This window comes from Cebus imitator, unplaced genomic scaffold (genome assembly GCF_001604975.1).
Source record: "Cebus imitator isolate Cc_AM_T3 unplaced genomic scaffold, Cebus_imitator-1.0 Scaffold62, whole genome shotgun sequence".
NCBI lineage: Eukaryota > Metazoa > Chordata > Mammalia > Primates > Cebidae > Cebus > Cebus imitator.
The window spans coordinates 2,709,846-2,726,002 of NW_016107377.1; the positions used below are offsets into that span (position 1 = coordinate 2,709,846).

General features: G+C 33.8%; 1 protein-coding gene across 3 annotated transcripts in view; it reads right to left on the bottom strand.

Moving 5' to 3' along the window:
* The window catches only part of RABGAP1L (RAB GTPase activating protein 1 like), a 741,733-nt gene that overhangs the window by 619,962 nt on the left and 105,614 nt on the right, over positions 1-16,157 (bottom strand). For 2 of the 3 annotated variants that reach the window (XM_017529899.2, XM_017529900.2), the window contains exon 8: positions 1,055-1,121. The exons of the other annotated variant lie outside the window; for it this stretch is intronic. In XM_017529899.2, coding sequence (XP_017385388.1) covers positions 1,055-1,121 — 67 coding nt within the window. The remainder of the gene's footprint in view (positions 1-1,054; positions 1,122-16,157) is intronic. 3 annotated transcript variants of the gene reach the window in all.

Here is a 16,157-nt window from a genome sequence, read left to right on the forward strand (position 1 = left end):
TTATGTTTTAATACACAATTCAACTGGTTGTCTTTACCTGACCAACTCAGGCAGTACTTCCTCTGTATTTCTGTGGCCTGTTGTACCTCCAGATACTGAAAAGCTTTGTTTTCCACAAGACCATGAACCCACTGATGGTAAGAGCTATATTTTACTCATATGCATAACCTCTGCCTTCACTTAACACTTAGCACATAAACAGGTGCACAAAAGCCTGAATGAACCATTCCTGTACTGCTATAAAAGCAGTATTGATATTACCATGAAATTACTTAAAAAAAAAAAAAAAAGTGACCTAATTAGTAATGTTTAACCTGACATTTGCAAAACACAGCTGAAAAGAAGAAAGCATGTAGTGCTTATTATCACTAGCTATAAAAAATCTCAGTTCATTAAGAAACTTTATACATACTGTAAGATGATTATTTTCCTATAACATTTCTAAATCACAAATTAAATGTTTTCATTAACTTCAATATTAGAAGGTATTTCTATTTGAAAGTTAAAACAGCTTGCTACTGTTACACTAAATATTGACGGTTGAATATACATTAATCTTTAAGGACATTCCTTAAATAAATATCACTCCTAGAATAAATGTACTTTGCTAAAGACAGGTAATTAAGAAGAAATTCAGAAAGGGAAATGCTTTAAAGAAAACAAAAGTACCCATCACAATACTCAAATTAACAGCAGTGCATTAAAATAAACGAAAGCCTCCATATTCACTCTGAAGATGCTTGTTATAATCATGTACTTGTTACTCCAGGCTCAAAGAAAAGACATCGAAGGAGCCAAAAAAATAAATGGACATGGTCATAACACAATCCTTTTATTTGCTTTCAACTTGGATATGACTGTTTTGGTGGAAATTGTACTAAATTCCTCTTTCACAAGAAATTCTAACTTTGCATTTCCAAATTTAATTATTACTATCACACAGCTGCAAGAAATAATTTTGACAAGATGACAAAAATTTGTAAATAGAAAATACTTGTAAAATATAAAATAACTATCATCTATACTTGGTTAAGGTGCTTAAGATTATCATTACCATATCCAGTAAATGCATGTCACTGTTCTTCACGTTTCGACCTGGGCTTAATAACATTCCAAAACATCTGAAAATATTGGGGGGAAAAAAAAGCAGAAATAAGGTATCAAGAATATGTAGAAGCCCAGTGAGCAAAAAGCCTTTTTACGATAACTATACAATCTAAGCTCTGTATTTACAAAAAGCTGTAATTTTTTTTTCTAAGAACACCAGGAATAAGTATTTATGAAGATACATAAGAAAATCACACAGAAATAAGTTATCAAAATTTCCAGATTTTTATTTGCATGTAAAAGATTACCAAGGATGAGAAACTTCCATAAAAGTGACCATAAATTGTTGACTGAAAGAAAATACGGTACTGAGATACAAATTAGTTTCTAGGGAGATAAGAGATTTTATTTGCCTTAAAGTTATTTCACACATATAGGTCAAAATCCATTAACCCAGTTAAACCAAAAAGAAGGTTTTTAAAAATAAGAAGATGACACTATACTCTCTCTACATCAAACCAGATTAAAAGAAAGCAAACTATTACCCTGGCCCTCCACAATCATCTTCACTAAGTGGCATATTAATACTATATCCTCAGTTTTAAAAAAAAGTTATACAAACTTTATTACTAAATATGTTATTATATTAGTTAAGATATATCCAAAATCCTATTAATGTACTGTTAACTATTTAATATTGCTCTGTGCTTCTTGATGCTAGAGAAGCTTTAGAAATCCCATCAACATTACTACTTTATTTGTAAAGAATTTGCATAAGCTTTAAAATTCAGCTAAATCTAATATTTCTATGTTTGTTAGGATATTATTAACTCCACTTTACATGTAAGCAAAGTCCAGAGAAGTTAAGCAATTTAGCCAAATTTATATTGCTATATTATAGGTCTCGTAATTTGAGAAGCAACGTGATCTGTCCACACAAGTCTTCCTCTGCTAACAACACATACCCACACGTATAAGAATGTTTTTATTGTAGCTTCCCCAAATTTCAAGATATGCTATGTAACAATTCATAGAAAAGCGTAAAGAATATGACATTAAATATAAGATTTTTTTCAATTTCAAAGTATTGGCAGCTAACCAGTCAATTGTTATTCTGATCCTTGTTGTTTTTCAAAGGTTTACTTTCTTAGTAGCATGGCTAATGCTTACGTGAACAAGATTACGGGTCCTGTCCAAATGTAAGCTGGGTAAGAAGTAAATATATACTTCCTAAAAATGCTTGAGGATGACTTACTCAAGGCTTCCTTTTGGCACCCAAAAATGATAAGGTACATAACAAAGTTAAGTTGGTAAGCAATGAGGATAGCTTTTTAAAAATTTATTTATTATACTTTAAGTTCTGGGGTACATGTGCAGATCGTGCAGGTTTGTTAACACAGGTATACACATGCCATGGTGGTGGTTTGCTGCATTCATCGCCCTGTCATCTACATTAGGTATTTCTTCTAATGCTATCCCTCCCCAATCCTCCAACCCCCTGCTATTCCTCCCCTAGCTCCCCATCCCCCAGGCCCCGGTGTGTGATGTTCCCCTCCCTGTGTCCACGTGTTCTCATTGTTCTACATCCACTTAAGAGTGAGAATATGCGGTGTTTGGTTTTCTGTTCTTGTGTCAGTCTGCTGAGAATGATGGTTTCCAGTTTATACAGTGAACAAAATATAATCTACAGGAGAAATAATTATACTCTAGTATTCATAATTTCAATTATATACTGCTATGATCCCTCTCCTATGAATTCTTATAATAAACACCGTCTACACAAATTAAATGATAATTAATCATGCAATTCACTGTACTATTTCTTATACTACTGCCCTAAATTTTTGCTAAGGAAGAATAAAAATATTTAATTCTTTTTTAGAAATAAAATTTGTTCTCTCTAAAAAGTTAGGTCAATGAGAACAGATTTATTTCACACATCCCTACTTACTTTGCTTCAGCTTGCATCTCTAATGGTTTTCTGATTTAAGAACAATGTTCTATATTATAGGGTTTAAATTATAAACCCATTATATAGTCACTACAGTAAGTTAACAAATACCAAAGTATGGAAAGAAAAAATAATTTCTCCCTTCTCTCAACCTCCTTAGGAAACAATGTTAACAGTTTGGAATGTATACTCTCTACCTTTCTTTTTCTTCTTTCTGAAATTTTAAAGGATTTTTTGTTTGTTTTTTAAGGCAGAAAAGGATTTTTTGCTTTTGTTTTTTTAATTTTTATTTTTATAGATGTACAGAGTACAAATGCAGATTTCTTACATGTATATATTAAGTAGTGTTAAAGTCTGTCTGGGCTTTTAGAGTACCCATCACCCAAAGACTGAACATTTTAACCAATAGGTAATCTTCCAATCTTCACCCCCCTCTCCCATCCTCCTACCGTTTATAATCTCTAATGGCTGTAATAAAATATAAAGTTTTATGCCATTTTGCTTCTCAAGCACTTTCAGGTGAATGATAAAATAGATGAAATTTCACATTTTCTTAGCATAATATTTCTGTATTACATTGTACTGCAAAATGAGACTTAGAGGTCTGGATTTTTCTTAAGTAGAAATACTCATCACCTTATTTCGATGATCTTTAATGTACTAATCTTTTCCTGGCTTGCAAAAAAAAAAAAAAAAAAAGAAAACAACAACAACAAAAAAAACAACCTGCCACCAGCCAGCGTGACCTTAGAGAAAGCACCTAACCCCCTGAGACTCTGCTCCCTCTTCCAGCGAACAGAAAAGGTATAATACATGAACTTTAAGCACTTAAATTACATAATTTTTTTTCTGTCAAGCTGTATTAGTCATTTTCAAAATTATACTTCATTAAAGCTCATCAAGATTCCTATGGAGGCCAGTATTATAATGTGTCAGAAATCCGATAGATATTATTAGTAACACAAACACCTAATGGGAGTATTAAGTGTTGCATTGGGGAGTTCAAAGCATTCAATGGTCTCTTACTAACTCGGTAAATAAGGTAGAAAGCAAATTGCTATCTAATCTATTTTCTCAAGAAGTTTACAGTACAGTAGGGGGGAAAATAAGAGGCCATTAGAATGATATCGTTAGTTCTAAAATACCTGGAAGTACAAAATATTAACAAAGCACAGAAGAGACATCCAACATAATTTATAATATAGTGAATAGCTGACCTCACTCGAAATTTGAAATCAACCTCTTGAGAATAAACTGATGATGCTATTATATCAATTATTATCATAATAGCAGATATTGTTTATTGAATGTCTTAACTTTAAGCCAGGCACTATTCTACTGTTGCATTTACATTTAAAGCAACCCCCATATAACAAATTATAAAACTGATTTTCAAAAAGAACTACTTTGTCCAAAGCCACATTGCTACTAAGTTATAGGACTGGGATTCAAGCACATGTCTATCACTACAAAACTGTATGGTGTTTTATACTACAGCCTGCCAAGGGCTATCAGTAAAAGACTATAAACTCCCTGAGTGGCCCTGGGCAAATCACAAACCTCAAAGTCTCACTTTCCACATTTCTGAAGTACAAATACTTGCTTCCATGTTCATTATGTTAATGTAAAGTTGAGATGAAAAAACTCATGGTGAAAGTGCACTGTAAACTACAAAGTAGTTGACAATTATAAATCATTATTACAATTACCATTATCATTAAGAAGAGAAAGCTCTGCCTTTCATAATAGTACTTACGCGTGAGTGTTTACTCAGTAAGTAGCTTTTAACACCAAGTTAACCTCCAGAACAAATACCAAAAACTCCATATCACTAATACGGCTTTAGACTTAATTGCAGGAAAAAGTGAGAAAAAGTGAGAAAAACAGATGTTATATTAATGTCCTGCACTATGAAACTATATTTTTAAAACTTTTACCTTTAGTCTATCAAATCATTAGGAATTCTACATATCTCCATGAAGACAAAAATTGAAGGTAGGGAAGGAGAGAAAGAGGAAAAGAATGCTGTCTCTTGCTGTACTAAACTGTTATTATTAAAAATGAAAAAGTGACAGCATAATAGAAAGGGGTAAACAGAATTGCAAATAAGAAAATATAGAATGCAGTCATAGTTTTTCAAAACACTATGAAAAACACTAAAACTAAATATTTCATAAAAGTTAGAAACTCATTCAGTCTCCCCAAAGGGGCCAAAGCAAAAAGATAATTGGGCAAATCTATTATGTCAATGAGACTGTTAATCCCTTAATACAAGACTGAAGCACAGAAAGACACACAGGCATTTGTCACTACGTACGGTGGTGTGGCACCATAAAAATACCCATATAAGCTAAATCTGTATATAAAAGATCATATTATCAATGGGAAAAATGATGATTCTTCAGTGACCTTTAAAAATTTTTGTCTAAACTTCGAAAACTCTTATTTTCAGTTACAAATGTATAGGAAAAATCTTAAAAAGTAAAACTATTATTTATTTAGCACTTCATCGTTTGAAGCACAAAAATTATTTTAATTATTTGAAAAAACTTACTGAGAATATATTGAACAGTGCTTGCTGCCTTCTCATATAATTTACAATACAAAATATCTTTTCCATGCTTTGGCAAACTGCCATATTACTTTCTAACTTTAGATTAGCTTCTAAACTTTATCCTTTGCATGTTCAATGTTGTGAAATGTCTCCAAGAGATCCTTTAATGTGAAAAAGTTGCCAGAGTCACTTTCCCTGGAACATTCATCCTTTTCATCACAACTGCTTTCCATATTTACATTGGTAAGTTCATCTTCACAAAGTTCCTCTGGCTGCATATCTAGAGTCCACTGAATAGCAATAGTGTAAACACTCCTACAGACAGCTATTTCTTCTATATCTCCATACATGTCCTATTTAGATCCTGCAAAGTTACTTCCATAGCAAAGTAAAAGTTTTGCTATACTACACACATACTATTCATTGTTGCTCGCTGAAATGATGCTTTCAATTGCATGCTTTATGTCATATTTCTCCCAAAATTGAGAAAAAGAAATTGCATAATCTATAGTCTCCTTATAATTACTATTTCCTTTCAATGTGGCATCTAACTTCAATACTTTGACTTACATGCTAGCAAAACTGACTGGAATTTTTTTTATTACAGTCTTCAATCCAAAGCAGAAGTATATGCTCTAGTCAAACCATAAGCAGCTTTCTGTTCCTAGTGAAACTTAAAACTAAAGGACGCTGGAGTGATTTTATCATTTTTTAAAATTCACAGGCTTTTTCAATATGGTTCACATCTCAGCTTTACACAGGCCTAGGTCTCATCCTGTCTTCATTTCGCTGTTGCCATTTTCGAATCTTCTAAGACTGTGCATCTTCCAAAATTACATGCAATTTCACTTTCAGCATTATGACTTTTCAATTCCTTATAGCACTGTTAACGTTCGTTGGCCAATTTCCTCTTTGGATTATCCATTTTCGTAAAATGTCAAATGGATTTATTACTGGGAGACAAAGAGGTAACACATACTTTGCTATCTCTAAGTAAAGTGAATAACAGATACACTGTGACCAATCACCAACAGACTTTGAAAGAACTGACATGGGCCAGGTACAGTGGTTCACACCTATAATGCCAGCACTTTGGGAGGCTGAGGCAGGCATATCAGCTGAATTCGGGAGTTTGAGACAGGCCTGACCAACATGGAGAAACCCCATCTCTACTAAACATACAAAATTAGCCAGGCGAGGTGACAAATGCCTGTAATCCCAGCTACTCCAGAGGCTGAGCCAGGACAATTGCTTGAACCTGGGAGGCAGACTTTGCAGTGAGCTGAGATCGCGCCACTGCACTCCAGCCTAGGCAACAAGAGAGAAGCTCCGTCTCAAAAAAAAAAAAAAAAAAGAAGTGACATGATTTGTTCCTAAGTATGTATGTATATAGTGGTCTGTGGGCCGAAGAGCTAACAGCAGAGTTTGTACTTTATGCAATTACTCTGTTAATATACTTCCATAACAGAAATTTGAACCACGTGGCTGGGAGACTAGTGTTATAACTAAACCATGGTAAGAGAAAATAATGTATACCATAACTACAAAGCAAGGACTGGCTGTATATACATATAGGTTCTAAAGAACTCTAGCCAAGATTTTGCCTTCTGAAGGTGGCAGTCTACTCTGATTTTGCAGGTTACTTATTCCTGATTATCACTCACAAAACATCAATAGTCTCAAAATCTTACCTGTGGTTGTTGTAATAGTACCACTAATAGTAATAATAGCATGCACTTAATAAGCATTATTAGGAACACTTTACAGTTATTAGCTAATCTTCTCCCAACAATCTTAAGAGGTAAGTTTTATTCACAATTTACAAATTGGAAACTGAAGCACTGAGAAATTAAATAACTTGACCAAGATCACTGTAGAGCCAAGATTCAAACCCAGATGAGGGTATTCCATAGCTATTTATCCTAAAAATTTCACTTCACTAACTTCAGTGATATTAGTAATAGGAAGAAGGAGTCTCTCCAGTAGGATTTATACTTACCAGCAAGAGAGATTTTTTAATTGGTTACTCTTTTCATTCATTAGGTAGGAAATTGTTTTATCTATCTATCTATCTATCTATCTATCTATCTATCTATCTATCCATCCATCTATTTATCTATCTATCTGTCTGTCTATCTTGGATTTCCTATAAGGCTAGCACAAATCACCAAGGAAAAAAAAAATAACCTAAAATAGATGCTTAGGACTGCCACAGAGCTTCTACCAGTATAGAGAATTGAAAATACAGAAAGCCTATAAAAGAATTTTTTAGGTCAATGATTTTTAAATTTTTAATTGAATAAATTTTGGAAAAAAAAATAACTCCCTGCCATCCTTAACAATAATGTTCCCAATTAATTGTCACATTAATAAAGGGTCAAAATTTAAAATGCAGAATGATAACTCGAATATGAGTGCTTGCTCTCTCTCTCTCTCTCTTTCTTTCTTTCTTTTTATAAGACAGGCTCCGGCTCTGTTACCCAGGCTGGAGTACAGTGGCACAACCTCAGCTCACAGCAACCTCTACCTCCTGATGCAAGCCATCTTCCCACCAAATATGAGTACTTTTACCCTCTTCAAACACAAAATGAGAGCTCAGCTACAGTCGTATTTTAAAATATATTAAAAATGATTATAATAAGAAAACCAATAAATTTCAAATTCTGACATGGCTTAATCCCTGCTTAAAACATTTAAAATCAATTATTTTATTTTTCCATTAAGTAAGAATAATATAGGACATTTAGATAATGATACATTATTTGGGCTTTTGCATATACTAGGTATATGCATCAAAATAAACAGGTGCTAATGTAGTAGTATTTTTGCAATTGAATATATTTGTAAACACAATTCAAAAACATCTAGAAACATAAAGAAAAGGAGTATCTTCCCCTGTATAGCTACAGCTAATTACCAAAAGTCCATTTTTCTTCACCAAGGCTGATTTTACAGTCTAGTTATTCCTGATATCACTCACAAAACACATGTAGATAGGTTGAACCAAACATGAGCAAAAAATGATTAATTCAATTTTATGAGAAAATTTACAGCAAAAGCAACTATATTACCTTTGATAAAATAAGAATACTAGTGATTCCACTTGGAGTTCCTGTTTCTTTTTCTCTCAATTGTCATTTCTTTGTTGATCTAATTTTTTTCTTTTATCTACAATCTACATTTTCTCCCATTTCTATTCGTGTATTTTTCTTTAATCCCTTTCCTCTAGTTGTATCTTTTTTTACATAGTTGGAAGTAGAATTAATATGATTTAATGAAGAATTAGATGTAGAGTAAGAGAAAAAGGAGTTGAAAATTCCAGGTTTCTCATCCACAGTAACTGCAAAGATCAAGTTACAAATTAATAAGACTGTGAGAAATTACAGGAGGAACAAGTTTGGGACAATGTCAAACTTAATTCTTTAGCTTGATTTTTTAACACATTAACTTTGAGATGGCACATGAAGATCTCAAGTTGTTGAATATATAAGTTTGGAGACCACAGGTCAGAGATAAACATTTGGAATCATCCATTTATAGATCTATTTAGAGTCATGAGGCTGGATGGGCTAATCTAACAAGCAAGTGTGGTAGAAGAAAGGCTGCTCAAGCAATGTCTTTGAGAAGGCAAAACGGAATAAAATATAGTATACAAGCAGAAAATTAGCCTTAAAAGCATGGACATTTAATGTTATAAAAAAATTAAGTTACCTGCAGCACAGTGGAATAATGAAATAATTCACCTATATAAAACTTTAAAAAGGAAATAAAAATTTTTTAAATAACAAGGAAATAAAAATTTTTAAATAACAAGGAAATAAAAAGAATGAGTAAATTTATTAAAATATACTGAAAATTGTTAAAATCAAATATTTAAAGCAACAAATACAAAATTTCACCTATAATACATATTTAAGTTTTAATTAATTGCCTAAAGTCCTACTTAAAAAAAAAAAAAAAACAACAATGTTTAAGTCTTCCTCCATCTTCCCTTCAAATGATCCAAAGATCTTTATAAAGGAATAAAACAACTATGCTACCATTATAAATACAAATATTAGTAATTAAACAATATTACTAGAGAAATAACATAAAATAATCATATCCTATTTATAGGTACTTAATATGTACCCCTGTAAACATCCCCCAGCCCAAAAAGAAAGAAAAAGAGGCATACAGAAGAGTCAAATGAAAAGGCTTTAGGAATTATAGCAAGGTGGTCTTGATTCAAATACTTGTGTGGCCAATTATAAGCTAGATTTCATAGCAAGTCAAAATAAATAACATGCTTTAACTCCCTACTCCCGGTCAAAAAAGTAAATAAAAGATAATCTACTTTGCAGGATTTCATGCTTTAGTATGAAAAAGACTGCATGGAATAGAAATAAACATATGGTAGAAATAATTAAATACCAGCTTTTTTCTTGCCAGTATTATGACAATTAAAAGATTATCTAAAATACCATTTTTTGTTTTGTTCGTCCTGGAAAAGTATCAGAAACTTTATGGACTGCTTAATATTATTAGATATTAATTCAATTAGACACTGTAAGTCAGGATTCAATTAGGACAGAAAACACAGTAATTTAAACAGGGAAAATTTACTATAAAGAATTATTAATTCTCATACTAGAGTAACTATAAAGAAAATTCTAACCCTAAAGCTAAGGGAGAGTATCCCAAGGAAGAACAAACTTGGAAATGGGGTTCTTTTGCCAAAGCTGGTATCCAGACCTCATTGGAGAAGGTATGATTACAGCCCTATGAATAGCAAAGAAGTTTGCTGGACTGCCCAGGCAAAGCTAGGCCACAGGCATGCAAGAAACAACCCTCTGTGCTGCAGCCAGCAAAAGCTGGCAGGCAAGTAAGCAAAGCAAATCAGGACTTCCTGAGCCAGCTCACTGGCAGGGTGGTACGAGGCCGGAGGCACAGTGTCTGCGTCAGGAGGACTGTAAGAGGGCCTCACTGAGACAGAACCAAAGTTATGAGCTCACGGAGGGACTGCATCCACTGGGCGCACAGCTGGGTTGAACGGAACATCAGCAGAAGTGCAGCATCACTGGATGTTCCTGGATCTACTTGTAGCAAGAGCAAGAAACAATAGATGTAGCACATCAGAAACAAAAGAAACCCAACTTCCTGCAGTGTCCCTGCAACACCCTCTACTGGCATAATTCAATATTGTGCTTGCTGCAAAGAAGAAATATTTAAATCTCCATTAATGCAAATCAGGTAAGAGGACAGATTTGGAACCAAGGGGTAATAACCTGATAACTGGATAGGATATACTTAAAATACCCCATCTCTTCTAATTACTTAGCAGCCAGTATTACAAGTCCAAATTTCTTAAACCAATAAATTAAATTATTATATTATAAAAGGATTCAAAAAGATCTGCAATAGAGGTCTGCAAATTGTACCAATGCCAATTTTCCAGCTGTGATGTTGTACTATGGTTATGTAAAATGTTACCATAGTGGGAAATGGGGAGGCAATGCAATTTCCTGTGCATCTACAATTACTTCAAACTGGAATTCTTTTAATGAGCTCCAAAACATCTAGAATCAATCAATTTATGAGAATACAACATTACAGACAATATATATTTCTTATATTGTATTAAGAAATACAATAAGTATTTCTTAAAATACAATGCTGAAAAGGTAATAGTACTACATACACATTTAATACTTAAACCATGATGCCGCCTCTCCCCACTGGATGTCAACAGAAGCCAGCAATGAAAAGATACTTAAAATTCTGTACTAATTACAAGTTTCAGTTCAAAGGCTGAGAGTCAGATAGAAGCTTCCAATTTTCCACTCCCCAAAGCACCTGATGATGCCAATAGCTTTCTATCAATTGTCACATGAAAATCACTAACAGAGAAGAATGAAAGTACTTTTGTGTAAGTAATACCTGTTTTCCTAAGGAAAAAGAGAGTTATCTTTCTACTGACTTAAAAGAAAACAGAAAAAATACAAGTGAATAAGCTCACAGGGCAGCTTTAAAAATATTATGCAGAATATGGGTCATCCCACTAATCTATTCTCATTTTCAGGAAGGGGAGGAATGATACCCTTTAAGTGAAATTATTAGAACACCTAAAATCTTTATTTTGCTGTAAAAGTTCATAAATGTACTAATTTACAGAAGAAAATAAAACATACAAATCCTACTAACATCTAGGCAACTTAAAGACAGTAACTTTTTTTCCTAAATAACATTGTAACAACTTGCTAAGGTGAAAGCAAAAATAAGTACTAAGTAAATTCAGCAAAAGACCTTCAGAGTGGTCTAACATCAAATTAGAGCAGTCAAAAAATAATAAGCAATTCAAATTCTACTGTCCATTGAATTTAGTGATGTCAAATCATACTAAAACTGTTTCATAAGAAGAAAAGAGTCCCTGGGTGATTTCTTCAGTAATCCTTGTCTAGGAAATCATTTCCTCAAGAAAATAATGCAAGGAAAGGTACCGTCAATCACCCATGCTACAGGGTGTGGTTCTACTCACTTTGGTTTCTCATTATACAATTCGTGCTGCAAACCAGCAAGCACAAATTGCCACTGAAAGAGGTACATCACTGACCTCTGCAAATGAGCAAACTACATGATCTAATATGATCACTGCCTTTTAGAAATAATGTGCTATTTTTTTCCAATGTATATATAATGGTTGTATCTCCCCAAATCAATATGAGATAGAATTGATTCGTGGAGGTCCTTCTTTACCAACAGTGTTGGCCCATGCTACTTACTGCAAATTGAGCTGTGTGCTTCTAACAACTCTAATCATTATATTCTGCTTGCTGTATCACTACTTCATTCTGGTTAGCACAAGTATAATACGAGGGCAGACCCCCAAAAACAGAGTGATAAGACAGACATAAAACCCTACAGCCAAAAATTGTTTCCCGATTACCCTTACCCAAGGCCTGAAATTACCATTATTAGAACCTCTTCATGTTAGGAAATAATAAAGAGGCCCACTTTCTAAATGTATATGGTATTATTTATCTTGAATCAATTAATCATGAAATAATAAGTAATACTTGGCAAAAAACATCAACTAGACAGAGCACTTTCTCACCTTTTGAATACTGAACATAACAAACTATTCAAAGCATCCACATGGGTGGTTAGTAATAGTGCATTTTAGGTAACAGTACCAGTAATAATATATCTTAAACACCATCAGGGCTTTAAAAATACATATCAATGTATTAGTGTGCAAGAAAATCTTTTACAATATTTCTGTATGTAGCGATACCAAAACCCATAATAATGGCAGCTAGTCGGGGAGAGAAATGATCGCCATTTCTGTTTTGGGAAGACCAGAAAAGCTTGACCTCACATACACACATTTTAACATCTCAGCTGGAGCCACTCAATAAGTAAGCTTCATCATACCACTCCTCACACATTTCATATACAATGATCTTGCTTCCTCCTCTTAATCGTTAATGTTGGCTTTCTCTTCTACAAATCAGCTTTTCTCCCAAGCCACTGAGGGTTTGAAATTCCTGAGCAATCACTTGAATGCCCTAACATATATGTTCTTACTTTTAAATTCTGCTGACAAGACTCGAAAGAATACCAATTCACTGATCTTCAAACTGGTTTGTTTAATTTTAAACCTAGTCTATAATCAAGATTTAATTGGGTTTAGCCTTTAAGAGTACACACTCAGAAATCAGATGACCCTGGTTTAAATCCTGGCTCTACCAGTTTCTGGCCAAGTAGCCAAAGTTACTTAACCTGATTAAACCTCTGTTTCATCATCTATAAAAATGAAGCAATGGCTGGGCGCTGTTGCTCAAACCTGTAACCCCAGTACTTTGGGAATCTGAGGCAGGCGGATCATGAGGTCAGGAGTTCAAGACCAGCCTGGCCAATTTGTGAAACCCCATCTCCACTAAAAATACAGGCATGATGGCATGTGCCTGTAGTCCCAGCTACTTGGGAAGCTGAGTCAAGAGAATCACTTGAACTCAGCAGGCAGAGGTTGCAGTTAGCCGATATTGCACCACTGCACCCTACCCTGGGCAAAAAAAAAAAAAAAGTAATAATAAAACCTTCCTCGCATGTTAAGACAAGTTGTTCAATGGCCATGAAACAGTCAGTGATCATTAAATGCTGGCTATTTATTATTATTGCTTTCTCTTTTATATTCAGTTATTAAATAAAGCTTAATATATGATATCCAACATGGGTAATCAAGAAAAGGAAAAGAATATTAAAAGTTTTCAAGACCGGAGAATAGTTTCATACATCCTCTAAAATACATAGGACTTTATCAGTGCAATGTTCAGTTATTAATCCCATGTTACAACAAATTTAGCCAATGCTCTAACTTTATAAAATTTTATAAACTTTTAATTTATTTACCTAAGTTTTTTAAAAGAAGCGGTATAGAGTAAGAACATGTGTCCTAGTACTGGATGTAATTAGTTAAAAATTAATTTTATAGCCCTTGTCAAGTTATGTAACGTCTGCTTCCTCGGTTTCCTCAACTGCAAAATGAAGATAATGGTACCTATACCTCATAAATACTACCTAGAACAGTGCCTGGCACTGAGAAATTGCTAAGTAAGGAGTAAGTAGCTAAGTACAAAGCTCCATATTCCAAGCACTATGCTAGATGCCGGAGATTCTGGGATAAACAACATAATACTTGCTATCAAAGGGGTCAAGACAGACAACTGCAGTGTAATTTGCACAACATCTATATATAAGCAACCCTGGAGCCTTGGATGCACAGAGAAATGGCTTATTCCATAATATATTTTTCAAAAAAACAGAATATTGGCCAGGCATGGTGCTCACACTTGTAATCCCAGCATTTGGGAGGCTGAGGGAGGGGGATCACTTGAAGCCAGAAGTTTGGGACCAGGCCAGACAACTAAGCGAGACCCCCATCACCAAGACAAGATAAAATCACAGAGCAGTGGTGGACACCTGTAGTCCTGGCTACTTGGGAGGCTGAGGCAGGAGGACAGCTTGACTCCAGGAGTTCAAGGCTGCAGTTAGCTATGATCCTATCACTGCACTTCAGTCTGGGCAACAGAGCAAGACCCTGTCACCAAAAACAAAAACAACAACAAAAAAAAACCCAGAATGTTGATAATTTTACATAATTTTTAAAATGATTATAACATTTTTTAATGATAAATTTTATTTTCTCCTTCAGAAGATAGGTAAAAATTATGTAATTTGAAGATTTTCTTTCATGCCAATGTTTTTATATTACAAATGAACTTTATCAGCAGCTTTTATTAAAGATTTGGGTCAGGCACAGTGGCTCATGCCTATAATCCCAGCACTTTAGGAAGCCAAATCAAGATCACTTGAGCCCAGGAGTTCAAGACCAGCCTGGGCAGTATAGGGAGACCGTCACCCCTACAAAAAAAAAAAAAAAAATTAAAAATTAGCCATGCTTGATGGCACATTCCCATACTCCCAGCTCCTCAGGAGGCTGAGATGGGAGGATCGCTTGAGCCCAGGCAATGGAGGATGTAATGAGCCATGACTGCACCACTGCACTGCAGTCTGGGTGACAGAGGGAGACCCTGTCTAAAAAAAAAAAATTCAGAGGTGTTATAAATGTTCTTGATAAGACTGCCACCTGCTGGACAACCTTAAATTCCACTGTTTGCAGTCTGCTTTAAACATATTAAATACCACATTTAACCCAATGAAATGCAAACGTTCTTTTACCAAAATAGAAAAATCCAAGAATTTACTAAATCTCTTGTATCACAGGTAATTCTGTCTGTTATGCTGAACAAGGTATTGTTTAGGGAAGAGTCATTCACCTGAAGAAATCTTAGTCAATTAACTTTTGGATGTCTACAGAGATTATCTGACAGAATTAGTGGAAAAGGTAGCAAAGAAATTTAACAGGGATTCAGTAATTACTGTTGCATGTATGAGTCCATGGTTGCAAGTGTTAGATATTAGCATAAGCAAGATAGTTATGTTAAAACCAATAGTTTAGCCATACCACAAGTATACACATCTCAAAACATGTATATAATACAATGCTTCTGTATCAATTAAAAAAGAAATAAAAGCAATATAGTATTTATGTATTCAAAGTAATTTTAAAAACAATTGTTCTAATGTATACAAATGTGTACTTATGTTTTTGGTAAAATATCTACTGATAGTAGCATATACTGATACAACAGACATTTTCTCTCAACTCAGGTAGAAGTTGACATAATGTGCTCTGGAAAAAAATGCCTTAAAATTATTCAAAAATTAGCTTTAATGATGATGAAAACACCAATATTAATGATTATGAGTCCTATAAAATTGTTTTATGAATATAAGGGTGGCAAAAAGTAACATTTATAAGTTACTGTTTTGTGTAATATATTTAAATGTGTGTGCAAATGTTTTACCCAGTTAGCAAAGAACAAATACGTAATTAGGCATTCAACTATTTCAACCTATATTTGTCTAGGTTTCTATATTCAAGTTGATCAAGCTTGAAACTTATTGAGAAAAGGAAGGATTGCCTTCCTTTCCATTGAGGCACAATATAGGCATAATATACCACATAATCATAAAAGACCAAGATTTTAAAATAACATTTAT